A 17,163-nucleotide genomic window follows, 5' to 3' on the forward strand; every position below is an offset into this window, starting at 1 on the left:
CGCACTCTGCATTCTGCGAGATTTAGTGTGCAAGCAAGCGAGTTTATCGTGTTAACATTGCCCTTTCAGGGTCTGCATGGTTTATGTCGAGGATAACAGTTCGAAATTGTCCAGGCGTTTACGACCAACTCCTTTCGCTTCCCAGCACCGATGATCAACAATTCTTGGCGTTTTGTATAATGTACTTAACTTTCGTTTTATATTACCTGTTACATAGTTGGCAATTACCGTCCAACTGGTTTATTTTCTTGTTACTGCACAGAAACGCTTCATCCGTTGCTTTGTACGGTACTTATCATAACATAGTCGCGCGTTATTAGATTTACGCATTATGGTTCATCGTTGGCAGTGCCGGCAACGCAAGACGTGAAAACAAGGAAAAGGCGTGTACAGCACAATAATAGCAGTGTGTTATCATGAAATGTGTTGTTTGTCCATGCCCACTTTTTTCACGGCCGTTTCCTGCATGCTCAGTTTCCGAATTAAAGTATGTACCGGTATGTATGTCTAACCTATACCCATAATATTCACCGTATTAGGTGACAGAATCCTCCATGTATCCTTCGTGTATCCTCTCATGATCAGTTGTTTTGTCCTCTTCTTCCATTGTAGAAAAACTAACATGAACATAAAAATAAAAACATGAAAATAAAAATAAACATAAAAATATGCGGGAATGCTAGTGAAAAGGCGCACAGTGCCGTATACTGTATGCTGCACTACGCACAGACAATAATATTAATATTAATATGATATGTGGGTTGTCGTATTGGTACTCGTATTAGTCGTGTACAAAGTGCAGAATGTAATTTATCGTTAATACTACAATTGTGCTATATATATTGTACCGGGATACATTATAATAGTCAAAATTAATATGATTACTAGAGAATATATAAAATATACTATATAAGTAATATAGTTATATAAGTTTATGCATATGCACAGATATTTATACACGTATTTTATGTAAGTGTAATGTTTTAAACAGTACGTACGTAGAAGTACATATGATATTTATACAGTATAATATTATAGTATTTATATAAATATACGTACGTTTTATACAGTACATACCCCTGCGTACGAGTAATTATAATATTGCATTTATACAATAATATCTATATAACTAATATAAGTACAGTATACGTATCTGCATTTCATTCGTGCATCTCTGCATATTTTGCAATCTGCGCGAATATACTGTGTAAAATTTTATTTAATATTATTTGCAGCATTCGATCAGGGATGTTAAATCGTCAAGTACTTCTTACGATTAATTTGCTTCCAATTTGTACAGTAAGTATTAAGTAAAGTAAGTACTGTCCCGTCCAATGTCAATGTACTTAGTTTTACGTACGAAGTCTACATGCGCACAACGCGACACTCAACGAGTTTTCGATACTTTCCATCTCCCTTCTAATAAATTTTCTTCCGTTTTAAAATTTATTTTCTTACTTTTGACATTCTTCTGCTCTAGTTTCTTTTTCCAACTGCAAAATTCGCTTTTACATAGACTTTCGTGGCCAGATTATTCTGCCATTATTAAATCTCCGCTGGCAAACGGATAAACCGCTGCCTCAAGGCGGTTGCACTTTCCGCCCATTGGTTGTTGTTCACCGTACCGTTGCGCTTATCGACTTCAGCGTGTTCGAACATGTTTTTTCACTTCCTGAATCTTCAATTTGGACGTTGCTTGTTTCCCGATTCTTTCGTAATTATTATCCTTTCTTTATCTTTCTGTGCACCACGAATAAATCAGTAGCCATCACCTGCTAATCACACCTGGTTATGAACAGTAATGATGTAAATTGTAACCTGAATTCTGAATCGTTCGAGAAACTGTCTGGCTGTTTTTCCACCAATCCAGGGTTTTCTTCCGCTCCGATTCTGCGGATTTTTATTGACATTCCTTGATTATCCAGCGCTGATTCTCCGCGCCATCTGCCTAGCCATTCAGTTGATCGCATCTGTCTGATTGTAATCCGCGATTGATTTCCACGATGGAGGACCCCAACGAAGCGCCCCCCAACTTCCTCCCGCACTCCCACTTCACCCCCTTTATGCCTCCCGCCCAGATTTACCCGGACCCCAACATATACTACCATGCCCCCTACCCCCCGCCCGCCCCCCTGGGCAGTTGGATGGCGGCGCCCCTGTCCATGCAGCAGCAGTACGGCAGCGCCCCTGACAATGGAGGGGCGCCCCTGAGTCCCGCCCCCGGGGATGCGGAGATGGCGGGGGGTGAGGGGGAGCCGGTGGCCGCCGACGAGGGGGAGCCGGGGGTCGGGCTGGAGGAGAAGCCCCTGGGGGATCTTGCCTGTCAGCGTTTTCGGCGGGTAAAGCGCCGCCCGGAGGAGGTGGCGCAGCGGCAGAAGCAGAAGGCGCAGTCCAAGTTGGTGCGGCGCGGCCGCGGGAATGCGGCGCGCTGGGGGGATGGGGCGCCGGCGGTGGCGGCGGCGGCGGAGGAGGGCGAGGGGATGTCGGTGGCGAACTCGGTAAGAGAATTAACCAGTAATTATTTGTAAAATATAATAAAAATGGAAATAAATTATTAATTGATATTTATATACTTCTGATAATTATTAATAAACATTTATGCACTTCGTAAATTTGTAAACTTAATGATGATTTGTAAACTTTACGCAGTTTTGTTTTATACACGATCTTATTTTTTGTGATTTTATTTCCATTTTCTAAATAAATCTTGCGTATTGTCGTTAGGGAATCATTCCTTTCGCCGAGATGGTTGAAAATTTTGATAAATTTAAGCAGTGTATTTATTATTATTTTTTGACAGAAAAGCCATTTAAAAAATTGCAAAAGTGATTTAATTGTTTGAAATTTAATTCTGGATTATTGTCCGATTTTTGTGGTATGAGAAATTGAGAGACAGTTATTTTTATACAATATGATCTTATTTATTCTGATATAGTTGCTGATAGATCATTATTTTGGCAGCGATGGAATAATTTAGTTTTTTATTTTAACTGTGTAATTTGCTTGTAAATGAATTATGCCATTTTCTGAATTTACAAGAGTCGGTCGTACTGTGCAGGTGCACAGTGTTAACAAGTGTAGTGGAGTGGCACGATGTAGTATACTAGCCCATTCGTGCTGGGAAGTGTTGGCCGCTGTTATTTCTTGGTTTTCCGAATGCAAAACGCGTAATTATATTATTTTTATGATTTTAGTTTTATGATTTTATTATTATTTTAGTTTTCTTGTTATTATTTATTAGTTTTATTGTGTTGTTATTAGTTTTATTGTTATCAATATTTTAGTTTAATTATTTTGATATTATTATTTTATTATAATTATGTGTGTGTGACACTATGATAGGAAGCGGGCACTGCCAATGCCGAATTGGAAGCGGAGATGGGCGAGGTGGTGGATAATCCGCCGGGGAACACGGTCGGGGAAGAGGAAGAGGAAGAGCCGCTGGATGCCGAGGCGGAGGCCGAAGCGGACGAGTTCTACAGTCAGCTGATCGATCTGCCGGAGGAGGACGACACCGACGACGTCCCGGTCAAGGCCGACGCGCCCGGGAAGAAGATGCTGCTGCGCCGCGGGAATCTGCGCTGGTCAGTCAGCTTTTAACGGGAATTTAATACAACATATTTTAATTAGGAGTTTATTTAGTTAATTTTTTGTTTTTAATAGGAATTTTCTTTTTTTTTTACATGGGATTTTTTTAATTTATTTTGCTTTTTGGGAAATGATTTGTTGAGGAATTTTTTAATCATTAGCATTTTTCTTATTTTTTATGGGAATTTATCAGACTTTATTTAATGTAGGAATTTATTTGTTTAGGGATTTTTTAATAGGAATTTTCCTCGTTGTAATGAGAAGTTATTATATTTTTTTAATGTGAATATGAACTTTTCTTGTTTTAATTTTAATGAATTTTTTTGAATTTCCCATTTAATATGAATTTTCTTCTTTTATTGGGGGTATGTAAATGCGGAAGAAACAGATCAGTTAAATTTTAAAAAATATATCAGTTAATTTTATTAAGTATTTAAAAACTTATCGAAAGCAAATAACTGAGAAAATAATGGGGGAAATAATTCATGGAAATGGGAAAAAAACTGGAAAGCAATTCAGAAAAAATTGGAAAAAATTTGGAAAGGCAGGACAGTTGTAAATAAATGGAAAACAATTCAAAAAAAATTGGAAAGAAATAAGAAAAAAATTGGAAAAGCAGGATAGTTGTAAATAAAATACTGTAAATTAATACACAATTAATCCAGAGTTATTTGGTGTGTTTTTTGGCTGTCAGGAGTGAGGACGAATGCGCGCTGTTGCGGCAGTGCGCGGCGCTGTACGAGACCAACTACTGCATGATCCAGACGGTGCTGACGCACCGCTCCATCGCCGAGATCAAGAAGCAGTTGGACCGGCAGCGCCACACCTACCCCAATCTCTTCGCGCACTTCGCCATGACGCCGCGCTTCCACACCGTCAACGAGTACTACCGCCACAAGGCGGCGCTGCAGCAGGACAAGCAGCGCTTCGAACGCGACATGGCCGGACGCGGCGTCCGCCCCTGGGCGGACATGCTCGGGCTGACCGAGGTAACACTGAAAACAGTTAGAATTTCATTAATTTAATTTTTTAAATTGTTATTTTAATAGTTTGTTGGGAAAATTTTGATTAAATTAAAATCTGGAAAATAAATTTAAAAAAAGTCGTATTTTCGTATTTTTTTTATTTATATTGTTTCGAATAATTTTGAAAATGACAGCAGCGTTTCGAACATTTACTACAGTTTGCAATGAAAAATTTGGTTTTAGTTTGAGTTTGAAAAGTTTTGAAATTAACCAAATTTTCATTAATTTATTTTTTTTTAGTTATTATTTTAGTAGTTTGATGGGAGAGTTTGGATCAGATAAAATATCTGGAAAATAAATTTAAAAAATTCATATTTTTTTTTATTTTGTTTCGCATAATTTTGAAAACGACAGCAGCGTTTCGAAAATTTACTACGGTTAACAGTGGGAATTTTAATTTTTAGAAAATTTATTCTGATTTTTAATTTTGCTATTTATTCGCAAGAGAAATTGGTTAAATTATTTATCCCGAAAATAAATTTTGAAAAATTTCCCTCTTTGAGTTTTCGGATTTACATTCCAATCATTTCACAATGAAAAACAGCGTTGCGAAAATTTACAACGGTCGTCAGTGTGAAATTTATTTTTTTAAATTTTGACTCTAATTATTATTTACTTAATTTTGGGAGGAGGTTATCGATTGAATTAAATACCGATTTAATACAATACACTGGAATAACTGTTGGAAATAGCGATATATTAGTTACTGGTAATATTTTATTTAGTGTATTTTTTGTTTATGACAGAAAAAATATTCGGAAAAATAATTTTTCAAAATTACTTTCAGTTTCACATTTCGTTGTATCTCAAATTAATTTTAACACTTCGTTGACTAGCGTGGTTACTCACACCAGAGTTGGTCTTATTAATTCAGTAACTAATTTCAAAAAAATAATTTTACAGCAATTTTTGGGCTGTGTGAGTGAAAAAGCGTCTAGTTTTCGCTGGTACTGTTTTTGACACTCTCAGTGCAGCCGGAAGTCCAGGATAAAGATGGTGGAAGTCACCATCCCTTTGGGACATGCACATTCAAATGGTCACACCTTTCAGCTGCGTGGACGTATGATATCGAAAAAATCAGGCCATGTACTGGATACCAATAGAAACTTACTGGTCCATTTTGAGCAACATATGAGGCTCCGATCGCTTACAAAAAATTGAGGCGCATTGGGAAGTTTGGGCAGACTGCCCAATGATGCCGCTGTTCGACTGGAAGGTATACATGGAAAACGACCAGAGCAGCTAACAATCAGGCGCGCGCATACCGCTAGGGCAATAAAAGGCACTTTGATCAAAGGTTGAATCCGGGTCAGCTTAGACTAAGCAAAGACAATGGATGCGAGCCTGCGATCAATTAGCAGATAAGCAGAACAGCCCATCAAAAGCATTCTTTCTTCGCCAGTAAATCTGGCGCACGTGCTAATGTATTTCTTTTGTCTCAGTGGTCAGTGTTATTGGCCAAATCTCATTAAAATAAAAAGAACGACTGGTCAGAAGATTCCACTGACCAATGGGATGCTTCTGGTGACTTCCACCAAGGAAGTCAGCCTCGTTGCTCAAAACTGCCGGTCAACGAAGTGTTAAAACAGGTTAATAATGTTTGAATTTGAATCGTAGGGTGACGCGCCAGTGCAGCCGCCCGCGGAGGAAGCGCCGAAAATGGCAAAGCGCGGGCGCAAGCGCAAGACGGCGACTTAAATGGAGAATTATTCTGTTTAATGGTGAGAATCTCGCAGTCGGCAAATTGTTCCTTGTTTTATTATTAATTACTGACGCACCGATCTTGTTTATTAGTATTAAATAATACTTTTAGCGCACGGATTATTTTAATACTGATTTACGAGTAGTTTTTTCACCTTTTACTAGCGTAGAATGAAAGCGGATGTTTTTGTTTTATGCAATAGTTTGATCGGAGGAATTTCGTGATGAATTATAGAAGCTCGGTTGCTCGGATTTTCGCTGACAGAATGATCTGGAAATTATTATGCCTTTTTTTGCTATGAAAATGTTTCTGTTAAGGAGGTTTTTTTGTTAGTGCTGTGTTGGAAACTGAATAAATTTCTTGATGATTGCGGCGGTTTTTTATTGTTATAAAAGCGCTTTATGAATATTTACGAATATCCCCGAAAATTAAAAAATTAATTTGACAAAAATTCGAAATAATTTACGAGAAGTTAAAAATTTTACGAAAATAAATCAGCCTAAAACATGGAAAGATTACGTAATAAAAAGTTAAAAGAATTAAAACTGATCGTCAAGAAAATATCTAAGAATTATTGAGAAGAAAAGAGGCATTTTACGAAAATAAATCGGCCACAAAAAAGCGTTTGGTATTAAAAATTTGAAAAAATAAACTGGCACACTGAAAATTATTCAGCAGTATTTTGGAAATGAAATAAATTTCCTGTTGACTGCGGCGAATTTTTTCTTAATCAACACACTGGAAAAAAATTTCCTTAATTATATTTTCCGAATAAGTAGAACTTCATTCGTCCGAAAATCGGAATAAAATATTAGAATTTTAAAAAATAATAAAAAAAAATAAATAGGCCAAAAATAAAAAAAATTAATAAACAAAATCAACCGTCAATAAATTATCGACGTAATTAAGAAGATGAAAACCGACAGTCGCCGGAAAGGTCAACTGACGTAAAAATGCAGCTATAACAAAAACAAATATAGTATTAGGCAATACAAAAAATAAATTAGGTAAAAAAATAATAAAAAAGTGAATAAAATCAGCCGTCAATAAATTATCGACGTAATTAGTAAGATGGAAAGCGGCAGTGGCCGGAAAGGTCACCCGACGTAAAAATGCAACTATAACAAAAAATACACAAAATAAATTAGGCAATACAAAAAATAAATAAGGTAAAAAAATATTAAAAAATAGTAAATAAAATCAGCGGTCAATAAATTATCGACATAATTAATGCGATGGAAAGCGGCATCGGCCGGAAAGGTCAACTGACGTAAAAATGACACTGCAATTACATCGAAACACTGCCCCAAAAATTCCTACTCGTACTCCATCCAACCACAACAAAAACACTGCTCCGATTAAATTGCATATTTATTAGTCGAAAAGCATGAAACGGCATATTTTTCGCAGCCGCCGGGCGCTGTCGATGAGCATCGTCTTCCAGGAGACAAATAATATTTAATTTCATTAATTGACATTTGCCTGGCACACGGCCGCGGCGTGGCGCGGGTGTTGGATTACGCGGCACATTTATTTCACTATTTATTGCATTATATACACGCTATATATGCCTGCCGGTTAGGTTCTTCATCTCGGCACAAACAGGTTCCGTTTACTGACGAATTTCACAGGAAAAGTCGATGCGTCTCCCGGCGTTTTTTATGCACTGTTGTGTGTATATGTTGTGGATGAGCGGCCGCGTACAAAACACAAATAAACCTGCTGATTCCGGTGAATTATTTTGCGCTTGAGATTAAACGCGACTTTTACATTGCCAATTGCTGTTGATTCGTTTATTGCGGAAAGGTTATTTATTTTTTTTACGAGGAACGATGCAGTTGCCGGTGCTGTTCGTGGGGATACTGGCCGGCGCGACCCTCCTTGACGGTATGTGCCCGACGATTTTGGAAAAAAGTGCCGGTTTTTATATATTTTCACTTGGAAATAATAATAATATTTTATTACTGAATTTTAATTATTTTTTATTGTTATTTAATAATTAATATAGTATTTTATTTGGATTTTTTTTTTGAATTTGAAAATATGGTGACTTAAGAAATCGGTGGAAAATTTAACAACTGATTTATCAGAATAATATCATTATAAATAATGTCCTAATATTATTAGAATAATAATAATTAATAAATATTAAATAATTTAAATATTATTCATTAAATAAATCAGAATTTAAGCTGATTAAAATGAGGTACAGCCTTTGTTTATGATTAACACTCAGAAATTCTTCATTTAATCAGAAGAGATGGGTAAGTAAATAAATTTTCATAATGACTTAGTAATTAATTAAGTAAACATGTAATACCCTATTCGGTGAAATTTTCATCTTCGCCTCGGTGAAATACTTAGCACAGATTGATGCACCGATCCACTGACGGTCCCCTATCCGATTATTATTTTTATCTAACGAGAAATACTTCGTATGTATTGAAAATTATTGAATATATAAAAATGTGCAGCGGCGAGTGTTCCCGGCGGAAGCGGGGAGGATAGGATTAGGTGGATGCTGAGGGATACGGCGGAAACCACCACGGTGGACACGTCGACGAACAACGATGCCGACGTGGGAGACGGCTCCGAATTCCAGTACGACGCCACTACGACCAGTGACAGTGACGATGATAATGCCGGCGAGGTCCGCATGCTGACGCTCGACTGTAAGTACTGGCTGCACCGGCTTTTTTTTGTGTGAAAAATTAAATGCTATTTCATAAAAATTTATATGACATTAGAATAATTTGTATAATATTCTGGAATAATCTCTAGAATAATTTATAATAATTTTTATTATTTTGATAATAATTTTGTATGTGATATTATATTCATATAATATTTTTTCTTTTAAAACGTCCAGTTTTTTCGGTAAAATCAGCAGGTAATATTTGGCGTATATAAACGTCAGCCAAATCGGTATTACCGATTTTCAGCTGTATTTTTCCGATGCTACTGGGAATTTGCTTTCGCTTTCGTACAGCTGTCAAGAGTAAAATATAACCTTGAGCGCATCGGTGTTTATTGTTTACCGAAGTCGGCGCTAAGATTTTGCCGGCTTACAAGTTAGTAACGCCCTTTAAACGTCATATCCGCTTTGTACTCTCATCAGCCGCGCGAAGCGACCCGCAACGCCGGCGCGTGCGTCCAGCGACGTCTTTTTTTCAAGGTCACCTAATACTGACTGTTCGAAATTTAAACGTATATTTAAAAAAATATAAATGTATATTTATGTATATTAAACATATATATGTATATATGTATATATATTAAATGTATATATGTTAAATGTATATATATTAAATGTATATATATGTATATATATTAAATGTATATATATGTATATATATTAAATGTATATATGTTAAATGTATATATATTAAATGTATATATTATAAATGTAAATATATATGTATATATATTAAATGTATATATGTTAAATGTATATATATTAAATGTATATATTATAAATGTAAATATATATGTATATATATTTATGTGTATTAAAATACAGTATATAAAAATGTGCAAAATACGAGTATATTTAAAAATTCGATTTATGTAAATTTTAAATGTATAGTCTTTTCTAGGGCTGAAATCAAATACAAACATAAATAGTATTATAATATAAACAGGAATAAAATTATATAAAGTATATAAATACATATAATATGAATACATATAATTACATAAAGTATAAATACTATTATTTTTATTATTTTATTAAAATTGATAATTTTTTTCGTAACTGTAATTATTAAAGTCGCGATGATGTTGCGTTGCAGATAACCCGGCGGAGTTGTACGCCTACATTGACCAGGTGCTGATCAGTCCGTGCTACACCCACTCGCAAGCCCCGCTGAACATCCTGTTGAACCTGTACACCTGTCTGGACCGCGTCACGGGCTTCAACAAGAAAATCGATCTTTTCCAAGCCACGCCCGACAACGTCTCCTTCGCCAACCTGCCCCTGGTGCGCCGTCTGGACGTCAGCCAGACCAGCAGCGGCCTGCAGGTCCTGCTGCGCCAGTTCAAGGACAACGCTCCCCAAATCTGCATGTAAGAATGTTTTCGGTATTTTATTATCAGTACTGTAGATTTTTCCCCCTTTTTTTTAAAACAAAAGCCAAATTATTTGGATTTATTTTGATTTATTTGTAGAAATTATTCCGTTTAGCAGTGACTAGTGATTGATATGGTTAATATGGAGAAAGCGTAGTGAAGTGGCTCGTAGCCCTGCAACTCAATCCTGCTCTTGTTAACAAACTAAAAAAGTACTTAAATTTACGGGTAACCGAAAAGCTTTACGAGTTATTTATTTAAATTTTTTTTATTTTTATATTCTACAATATTATTTGTTAAATCAAAAATTAATTTACAATGCCTGTCTAAAATAAATCAGGAATTTTTTCATTTCTACTTGTACTATTAATAAATTTATTATGAAGCATTGAAAATTAATTATCAAGAAATATTTTGATGAAATCAAGTTATGAAATTGCATCATTTTAAGTAGAATCACGCCAATGCCCTTTTTGTTATTTTGATGGTTTTTGCCCCATAAAAGGTATGAAAATAAATCCGAATAAAAGCAAAGCGGTTACGTATACAAACAAATATTTATGAAGTGTTTTAATATTGTGTTCTTAATTAATGATTAATTAACAAATTACCGCATTTTTCTACAGTAATCGTAAAAAAAGTTTTGATAATCGCTCCTCATTTATTTCCCTTTTTGTTCTTCTGAAAAAGTTTTTGCGAAACGTCTGCAATACTTTTTCAACTGCAGGAACCCCGAGCCGGTGATGCAGTGCCTGGACGCCTACCTCCAAGCCTGCTTCCCGCCCCCGGCCGCCAGCAACGACACCTCCAGCGATGACGCGTGGATGCGCGACGTCGCCGCCTTCGTCGACATGTTCAACACCAACCGCAGCGACACCGACGCCTCCACGGCCGAACCCGCCACCTCCGAAGCCACCACCCTGGAGCCGGCCACCACGGAGGCCACCACCGAGGAGGCCTCGTCCACCCATGAGCCGGGTACGATGGAGCCGACGACCACCGCGGAGTCCGAGGACTCGACGAACAACGACAGCCTGCCGGTGTTGGTGGTGGCGGAGGTGGACGTCACCATCACCCGCCTGGATGACGGTCCGGCCAGCGGGTTCTTCGGGGTGCCGTTTTGAATCAGGCCGACCAGATCTCGCGGTTGATTCGGCAGGGTATGCAGGTGCTGTGCGAGAGCAATCAGGATCTCACCGCCGCTGCGCAGCTGCCCGCCGAAGGTATTTAGAAATATTTAGAAAGACTTAGAAATACGGTACATATGCATACAAGTTGTATGCAACTATGTATGCAACATGTACGAGTACTGTACTTGTATCAGTTGTTGTATGATACAACTGATACAAGTAAGTACACAGAGTACTTGTTACCGGTATTAGCGGTATAATATTATAGAAATCTTCAATTGCAATATGTACACCTACTTATATAGATCATATATGGAACTTCAACTAGGTACAAACAGAACAAAAAAGCATAATTATAGTCTATATTATAATTCTTAAAAACATATAAATAAAAACTTGTTAAATAATTTTAATTTCATGGAAATAATTTATTATGGTTAGAAATATATTTGAAGGAATCAGAAATATGTTTCCCAATATATTCAGAAATAAAATCGCTAATGCAGTGAAATATTGGTAGAAATGTAATAAATATAGGTGAAGGCTCCGCGTAGCATACAACCTTTTACCACCGTTGGCTCCTAGTACCACCTTTCATACCACCTTTGGCTCCTAATACCACCTTTTGCACACCACTTTTGACTCCCATACCACCATTTAATTTTTCTTGCAGCTGTATTATTATGAATTAATAAGGACATCTGGTAAAACCGAATGGTTTGCTTGTGCAGCCGCGTCCTTAAATCGACGCGCTGCGCTTCGTATACAGTACATATCTATATATGCATCGGGGGTGATAAAATTACTCGTAAATCCTGGTCTTTTCAAATTACTCCACTAGCCATTTTCGGATACCGTATTCGGTGTACGATGTTCGCAACGTAACGTTATGTACGGATATTGCGGGCACACGCTTCCATACAAACAGTACGTATAAACATTTCCCGTGTGTGTTCGTACTGTTTTTCCATAGCGTCGGTTGCGATACTGAATGCCTTCAAGTTGCCATCTTTATCCGGCCGGTACACGGAAAGATTTGGATCTTGTTTCTTGATGTTAAAAAATTCACTTCTGCTAAAAATTTTAAAAATTAAATGGTGGTATGCGGAGTCAAAAGTGGTGAGCAAAAGGTGGTATTAGCAGCCAAAGGTGGTATGAAAGGTGGTAGTTGGTACGAGGAGCCAACGGTGGTATAAAGGCGGTATGCGGAGCCTTCACCATAAATATAAAAATTATTGAGAGGTATATCGAAAACTCAGAAGCATTTGAGAAGCATATTGCGAAAAATGTTGGCAGAATTATATTGCAAACTAATGGGAAGAATTATTTAGAAATAATTAGAAATTTTTAGAAACAGCTAGAAGTAGTTAGAAATATTTAGAAATGCATCTGCGTATGTTAACCAGACCGTTGACCTTTCATTGCAGACTTTTTGGATCAAGTGCCGTGTATGATCCGCACCGCCGGCATCGAGCAGCCCTGCTCCACGGATAAACTGCAGGACAGCGGCAGTGATATGGACAACGGGCAGAACCCCAACGCCTACTGCCGGTAACCGAAATTTTCTTAGGTTTCTTGGGTTTCTTAGACTGATGGGCATGCGCGTGTTTCTACAGGATGATTGAGCAGTACGCGGAGTGCTTCACGCAGGAGGTCAGCCGGCGCTGCAGTCGGGTTAGCGGCGAAGCGCTGCAGATCATCGGCGACCAGTATCTGCAGGCCATCACGCCCCAGTGCCAGCCGCCCGCGGGATCCAACACGTCGCAGTCAATGCCGGTAAAAATCAATACTAAATATTACTAATTTATTAGTTATATATATTTATTATGAATTTTTAATAATCATTATGTGAATTAAAATTATAAATATTGTATAAATATATAAATGCGATATAAATAATAACTTTAATTAAGCAAATTGCCTTTTTAATTTTTTAAAAATTTGAATAATAATTTTTCAGTTTTTAAATTTCCAGAAAATTATAATTTCACTCTTCATAATAAATAATGAAATGATTAATTTAGTTAAAACGTAAAAAAGGTGTGGAATCCTTTTGCAGACGCAGTGGAGTGAATTCCCGGAATTCACCGCGGCCGACAACATCACGGCCCTCAACGGTACCAACACCACGTCGCCGTGGGACTGGATCTTCCTCCTCTTCTAGTTAACATATGCAACACTGTACAATACGTTGTTTTGGCGATATTGGATTATTCGTAGCGTAACGGCTTACGGATGGCTGCTTTCTTTTTTCTGCTTTTTCTGTCGCTTCTATGAAGATGCCTGGGAATATGGCGTGACCTTTGTGTTTTATTATTTTCGGCGCTGTATGACTGTTATTCTTATCAGTGAGCCGGTTGACTGGGATCTCACGTACTGTAGACATAACTGGATTAAAAAGCCAGCACAATAAATTTATATTGTGAAGCTCTTCCAACTGTATACGTGGTACGGTTTGTAGAGGTTTAACTTTTCCGGAGTTTAATTTTTTCGCTCGTATAATGTAGAACCGTTGGTTATAAAATTATTTCTATCCAAGTTGCAAAAATAAATAATTCCAGTTAAGTCGCGATTCTGTTTGAAAACGCAGGAATCACGAGATTCGTTGGTACATTGAAATAACGGAGCGCTGCTGTCCTGCTGAAAGCGTGTTAAGAAATACATGTACATATTGTAGAGAATTTGCACATCGTGTACAATGCAGTATAATTACAGTATGCAGTAGTAATATGCCGACGTAGTAATAATGCAGCAGTGCAGTAGTAATAATAGCAATGCCGTAGTAACAATGCCGAAGTAGCAAGACGATCAGACGAAGTGTATTATGTGCTGAAATGATGTGACGCGTAATTTTGTTTCTATCCAATGTTCACTCGAATAACCCAATAAAGCTTCGTTCAATTCAAAAGCAATGCAGTAGTAAATATGCCGAATAATTATTATCCACAAGGATACGCGCGATTTCTCGTGGACTGCGGTTGAAGAACAGATACCGCATCTTTCGGTCGTCTTCCAGAACGACCCTGACGGACCGTCACGGACGTTCGGGGGGACGACGGAACGATGACCCGTTGAATGTCTAACGTGGTGTACAATAGTAGACTAATCATCATGGATGGAGGTTGCGGTCCAGAAACACGCTACCCTATAACATAAAGGAAAACTGGGAAGGAAAACTGTATATGTACGGCGCTTTCAGTATCTGAGCAGGGAAAGGCGTTTAAGGAAAATGGCCCGGTACATAGTGTAAAAATGGAATACATGCACTAAAACTTTCGCGCACTCCGAATCACTTTTTAGTAACACTTTATGTCATTCTACAACTAAATGATTTATCTGCTTTGTTCTGAAAACCGATTGCCCGCGCAACTTGCGGTAGCCGAGATGTGGCGAACCGAAATGGGCGAAATGTTAAACGACATTGCTGTGCACCAAGAGTCTGGTTATTTACCCGATCTTCTTGAAACCACTTCATACGCTATCGTACGAGGCCTATCTCTGTCCAATTTAATTTAATTTAATTTAATTTACTTTACTTTACTTTACTTTAATTTAATTTAATTTAATTTAACTTAATTTGAGTCAGTGCAGGTAGCCCATATCCGGCTAGGATGACATCTAGCCTGGGATTTTAAACCTGGCTGGCGAAACGCTAATATTCTCCGTTAACCGTTTTTGTTTCCGAAGCGGGCCTGTAGGTGGTAATTAACAATATAATTGTAAGAGCTACATAGATTAGCAGGTGCCATTTCGATTCGCGCTAGCAGTTTCTAACACATACTGCTAGCACGAAAACCGAGATAATAATGACGACCTACAGGTTATCTCTAAAAATAAAAATAATCAACTGTCATCTACTAGCCCGTTTCAGAAACGTCTGAGAGGGGGCCGGTGACGCTATCCTGGTTAGGGTTAGAAAGCGTGAGCATCAAAGCACATCACAGTCGCTTTACGAATTCAGTAATAATCTTTTCAAAAAAAATGTCCATTTAAGCAAGCGCCATTACTTTGGACCGTATTCTTTACCTGCCAGTCTCCCACGCCATCCCCGCACTACTCCTACCCGCGTGGGCGGAAGAAGTGGTGGGTGGACAGCTGGGAATACCCGGGAATAATGCGAAGGCAGACGCGGATCATTCCATCATACACTGGGCAGTAAGGCGGAAGAAGGTGCACACAGAACATAAAATCCTGGAGTACAATATAGGCATGTACTGCGAATTAACAGCGGGTAAGTATTACTGTATTAGTGACAGGAAAGGTCACACTCGACGGTTAACGAGGTGGGAATAGCTTCGACGTTCGGATGCGTATGCTATGGATAAAACGCCCAACACATACGGAATGCGACATTTTATATGAGCATTTCTATCCATGTATATTGCGATCAACGAAATTAGGCCATCTCCAGCGAATAGGCAGGCCGTGGAAAATTTAGGTCATAAGCAGGACACTTCACCAGCGCGCTTTCAAAGAAGAGGCAGGCAGTTGGTTGATCAACAGGTGGATTCCGCTTTCCCTGGCGAATGGAGGGATGGCTAAAGAGTTGAGCAGCGTCCAGCCAACCATTCTTCCTTGTGATTATGTCACGCAGAATAAAAGAAGCCTAGTTTTGTGCTGAGCGATACGAGCACACCCGACGCAGGCAGAGCAAGACGCACAGCAGAAAGAGGCCAAAAGGAGGCCAAGACGCAGGGTAAGAATGAAGTAGGCCAGTCTTCTATTTGGCCTGCTTTCCCTGCCGTCTTTTATTTGATACGAGCGGTGTGGCAGACCATTATCCGGCATTCCAGCCCTAACCGTTACTTTACTAACCAGCCAAGCTGATATTCTCAGTAGCTCGCTACCGTTGTTGTGCTTTCCCTGCTCAGGTATTTTACCGTATTTAAGGCACCGTAAATTTATAGCTGAACATTTTCTTTCATGTTACATACATACTGGTTGTTTGTTTCGGGCCATGATGATTAGCCTAGTGGGCTCTATGAAGCGTGTCATCCTTCCATCGTCTTCGAGAACGTCCGTGGGACGTTTTCGATGACGACGGGAGGATGCGGTGCGGGCACATGATGGTGTTGTTATGCTCCCTTCGACACGCTCGAGTTTCGATGGATTCGATGTGACGCTGATTATCCAGCATCCACGACTATACCCCCGGAAGTCCTGCTGACGCTGACGCCCGAGTCCGTCAGTACTCAGTAGTACTTCAACAGGAATCAAATTTCAGAAGAAAAATCCTCCTGAAGAATATTAAATCCGAGCGAAGAATGAGTTCTGAACAGCTGATTAAGAAACTTAAGGCCTATTTTTACTCGGGCTTAAGATCGTCACATCTCGCGAAACTGAGCTATTTCGGCGAGTATAGATACCTTCACATCTCCGTCACAGTGTCCGTGACTGAGGTAGGTAGTATAACCACACACACGTCACCTTACCGTAAGTTAGTTTCGTCAAGGTTACGTTCGTCAAAATCTGGCTACTTTCGTCAAATTTTGGAAATAGAACTAGTTCTATTTTTTAAACTTCACGATCGTGAAGTTCTGCATGTTTATCGTATATTAGCATGCAAAACGCTGCGTATGTTATTACTCGTATTAGCGCACTTTCTGCAGGCACAATTGTACTTTACTACCTACAATGGCTACAAACACTT

The 17,163-nt window shown here is 38.4% G+C and overlaps 2 protein-coding genes across 3 annotated transcripts; both read left to right on the plus strand.

The window, feature by feature from the left end:
• The first annotated feature begins 1,680 nt into the window (after positions 1 to 1,680).
• On the plus strand, positions 1,681 to 6,685 carry LOC129598399 (uncharacterized). 2 transcript variants are annotated; one of them, XM_055496290.1, is made up of 6 exons: positions 1,681 to 2,498; positions 3,343 to 3,584; positions 4,283 to 4,577; positions 5,583 to 5,699; positions 6,231 to 6,334; positions 6,518 to 6,685. In XM_055496290.1, the coding sequence occupies exons 1-5, from the start codon at positions 2,004 to 2,006 to the stop codon at positions 6,309 to 6,311; spliced, it is 1,230 nt and encodes a 409-aa protein (XP_055352265.1). In that variant the 5' UTR covers positions 1,681 to 2,003; the 3' UTR covers positions 6,312 to 6,334; positions 6,518 to 6,685. The 2 variants fall into 2 exon arrangements, with proteins under 2 accessions (XP_055352265.1, XP_055352266.1); XM_055496291.1 differs by lacking the exon at positions 5,583 to 5,699.
• A 1,322-nt stretch (positions 6,686 to 8,007) lies between these two features.
• Positions 8,008 to 13,064, plus strand: LOC129598395 (uncharacterized). The gene is made up of 5 exons (XM_055496289.1): positions 8,008 to 8,202; positions 8,790 to 8,987; positions 10,107 to 10,380; positions 11,111 to 11,606; positions 12,941 to 13,064. Exons 1-4 carry the CDS (start codon positions 8,148 to 8,150, stop codon positions 11,505 to 11,507), a joined length of 924 nt encoding a protein of 307 aa, XP_055352264.1. The 5' UTR covers positions 8,008 to 8,147; the 3' UTR covers positions 11,508 to 11,606; positions 12,941 to 13,064.
• Positions 13,065 to 17,163: the final 4,099 nt, after the last annotated feature.

Source organism: Paramacrobiotus metropolitanus, unplaced genomic scaffold, assembly GCF_019649055.1.
Source record: "Paramacrobiotus metropolitanus isolate TYO unplaced genomic scaffold, Prichtersi_v1.0 Parri_scaffold0000121, whole genome shotgun sequence".
NCBI lineage: Eukaryota > Metazoa > Tardigrada > Eutardigrada > Parachela > Macrobiotidae > Paramacrobiotus > Paramacrobiotus metropolitanus.

Excerpts from the sequence above, each read along its gene's own strand:
- LOC129598395 (XM_055496289.1), top strand. The coding sequence starts at position 8,148 with ATGCAGTTGCCGGTGCTGTTCGTGGGGATACTGGCCGGCGCGACCCTC. Across the intron at positions 8,203-8,789 it reads CGGCGCGACCCTCCTTGACG|CGGCGAGTGTTCCCGGCGGA; the intron begins GTATGTGCCCGA and ends AAAAATGTGCAG. Across the intron at positions 8,988-10,106 it reads CCGCATGCTGACGCTCGACT|ATAACCCGGCGGAGTTGTAC; the intron begins GTAAGTACTGGC and ends GTTGCGTTGCAG.
- LOC129598399 (XM_055496290.1), top strand. The coding sequence starts at position 2,004 with ATGGAGGACCCCAACGAAGCGCCCCCCAACTTCCTCCCGCACTCCCAC. Across the intron at positions 2,499-3,342 it reads GGATGTCGGTGGCGAACTCG|GAAGCGGGCACTGCCAATGC; the intron begins GTAAGAGAATTA and ends ACACTATGATAG. Across the intron at positions 5,700-6,230 it reads TATCGAAAAAATCAGGCCAT|GGTGACGCGCCAGTGCAGCC; the intron begins GTACTGGATACC and ends TTTGAATCGTAG.